Below are 2016 nucleotides of genomic sequence, written 5' to 3'. Positions count from 1 at the left end.
TTCATACAATCACCCTTTTCCGTTGATGAAAACTGCTTATTTAGAAGGTTCAGTGCCTCAGACTCGGGGTGACATAGTAAAAAGGAAATAGACTGACAGATTCAACAAAAAGACTGCCCAATGGAAAGCTAAGATTTCTTTTCCTTTCTTTTACAATTATCTACTTCCAGCATCTTTTTCAATACTGCTTAGCACATAAAACCAACGAGAAGATCTTGGACTAATTTTACAATATTTTTCTTTCTTTTCTTTTTTTTTAATTCGAGAGTTGGCAGGTGCAACCCCCTTGACTGGGGCACGGCGATTGTGATGGTGGTGGGTATGATCTGTGGGTTCACAGAGGCGGTGCTCCCAGGAGTATGGGGGGTGTAATGTATTCAGCCTGACATGCCCGGACTTGCCCGGGCTGGCCAGGCACAATTCCTATGTTAGCTTCAGCCGAAAGACAAAGGATCTGGAGGATCCTAGCCGGCCCTATCAAAAGGGCTAGCTTCCCAGCCGGGAGACCAATGGTCACCCGGTTACTGTAAATAGCCTATCGGGAGTAGGGGGTGTGTTTAGGTATGCTTGGTGGCGGGTTTTCTGAACGGATATAAGCCGGCCTGCGAGCCGGTCAGTTGTCTTTGTCCTGAACTAAATAAAGGTATGCTTAGCTGAAATCACTCTCTGTCCGCATACTTTTCAGGGGGGGAGAGGGGGCCATGCCACACTCAGCTGCTGCTCTCTCCTAGGCTGTGTTTGTCAAAGAGATACTCTCCAAGGCCCCCCTGGGAGGCTCCCAGCCGCCGGAGGTTGGTGATGTAGTCCCCCAGGACCTTGATAGCTTTGACTTGTTCGTCGAGGTAGTGCGTCTCCAGGAAGTCACAGAGATGGGGGTCTTTCTGGTCGCTTGCCAGGCGGTGTAGCTCTAGAAGGGCCTGGTTCACATTCTTTTCCAGCTGAAGGGCTGCCTCCATGGCATCAAGAGTTGTGCCCCAGGCATCGCTTTCTGGCTTCTTGATATCTTGCAGGAGGACGTGGCCACCACGCTGGCTCTTGAACCGAAGCAGCTTGTCGGCGTGTTCCCGCTCTTCACGAGACTGCGACCGGAAGAACTCAGCGACGTTTCGCAGGGCGACGTCATCGCGGTCAAAGTAGGAAGCCATGGAGAGATAGACGTAGTTGGCATACAGCTCCATGTTGACCATGCGGTTGACGGCCCCTTCGCAGTCGCGGTGGTAGTTCTGGCGGATCTGGGAGTCCATGGCTCCGGCTGGGCTGGGAGGCTGGGAGAAAAAGGCATCTGGTCCGGCTGGTGCGGAAAGGGATCTGTCGGCGGGCAGTCGGCGGGGTCTCCCGAGATCACAGCAAGGGTTCCCGAGGATGCCGAGGAGTCTTGGCGGAGAAAAAGGCGGTGGTGGTGGTGGAACCGGGTTCCGTCCAAACACTGTTGAAGCAAGAACCGAGCTATTTTTCTTTCTGACATCAGAGATTACAGAGGAATGTGTGTACTATAAAATAAAAGTTAAGATGTAAAATATAAGTTAAGAAGATCTTCTCCCCCCCCCCTATTGCCTCCTTTGGGTAAGTTATAACAGACCAATATAGACTTTTTTTCATTTTTCTTAAAATCTCAAATTTAAAATTATTTTATTTTTATTTTTTATCATTTCTAATACTCTCTCCCGTTCATCTTTTTGTTTGTTTGTTTTTGTTCCTTTCTTTCCTCCCTTTTCCCTCTCCTTTATCATCCCCTTTCCCACCCACCCCCTCATTATTTGGGTGGAATGATCTCGATGTGGGCAGGGGAGTGACCTTTGGGGGGCAGCAAAAGGGTGGGGGGAAATCCAAGGGAATCTGTATGCTTTTGTATTACCTTCAGCTTAGAAGCAAAACATGGGGAAAATCCGCACAAAAGCACTCTCAGAAAACCTGGGGAAACAGCAACCAGAAAGTGAACTGAGCACTGAAGGGAGGAAAATGAATGAAGAACAACAAAGAAAACCCAATGGACATGCACGGTGAAAGTGAGAGAAA

The 2016-nt window shown here is 49.1% G+C and overlaps 1 protein-coding gene across 1 annotated transcript; it reads right to left on the bottom strand.

Annotated features, from left to right (window-relative positions):
* Positions 1–275: 275 nt before the first annotated feature.
* On the bottom strand, positions 276–1442 carry LOC107110463 (ferritin, higher subunit-like). The gene is made up of 2 exons (XM_015411250.1): positions 689–1442; positions 276–366 (listed from the first exon to the last, which is right to left on the bottom strand). Exon 1 carries the CDS (start codon positions 1242–1244, stop codon positions 711–713), a length of 534 nt encoding a protein of 177 aa, XP_015266736.1. The 5' UTR covers positions 1245–1442; the 3' UTR covers positions 276–366; positions 689–710.
* Between the last annotated feature and the right edge of the window lie 574 nt (positions 1443–2016).

The sequence above is a fragment of the Gekko japonicus genome, unplaced genomic scaffold (assembly GCF_001447785.1).
Source record: "Gekko japonicus isolate JY-2015 unplaced genomic scaffold, Gekko_japonicus_V1.1 scaffold1749, whole genome shotgun sequence".
Taxonomy (NCBI): domain Eukaryota; kingdom Metazoa; phylum Chordata; class Lepidosauria; order Squamata; family Gekkonidae; genus Gekko; species Gekko japonicus.
This window is presented reverse-complemented; position numbering and strand designations above follow the sequence as displayed.

Bases quoted from the DNA above. Each gene is read 5' to 3' on its own strand.
- LOC107110463 (XM_015411250.1), bottom strand. From the start codon at position 1,244: ATGGACTCCCAGATCCGCCAGAACTACCACCGCGACTGCGAAGGGGCC.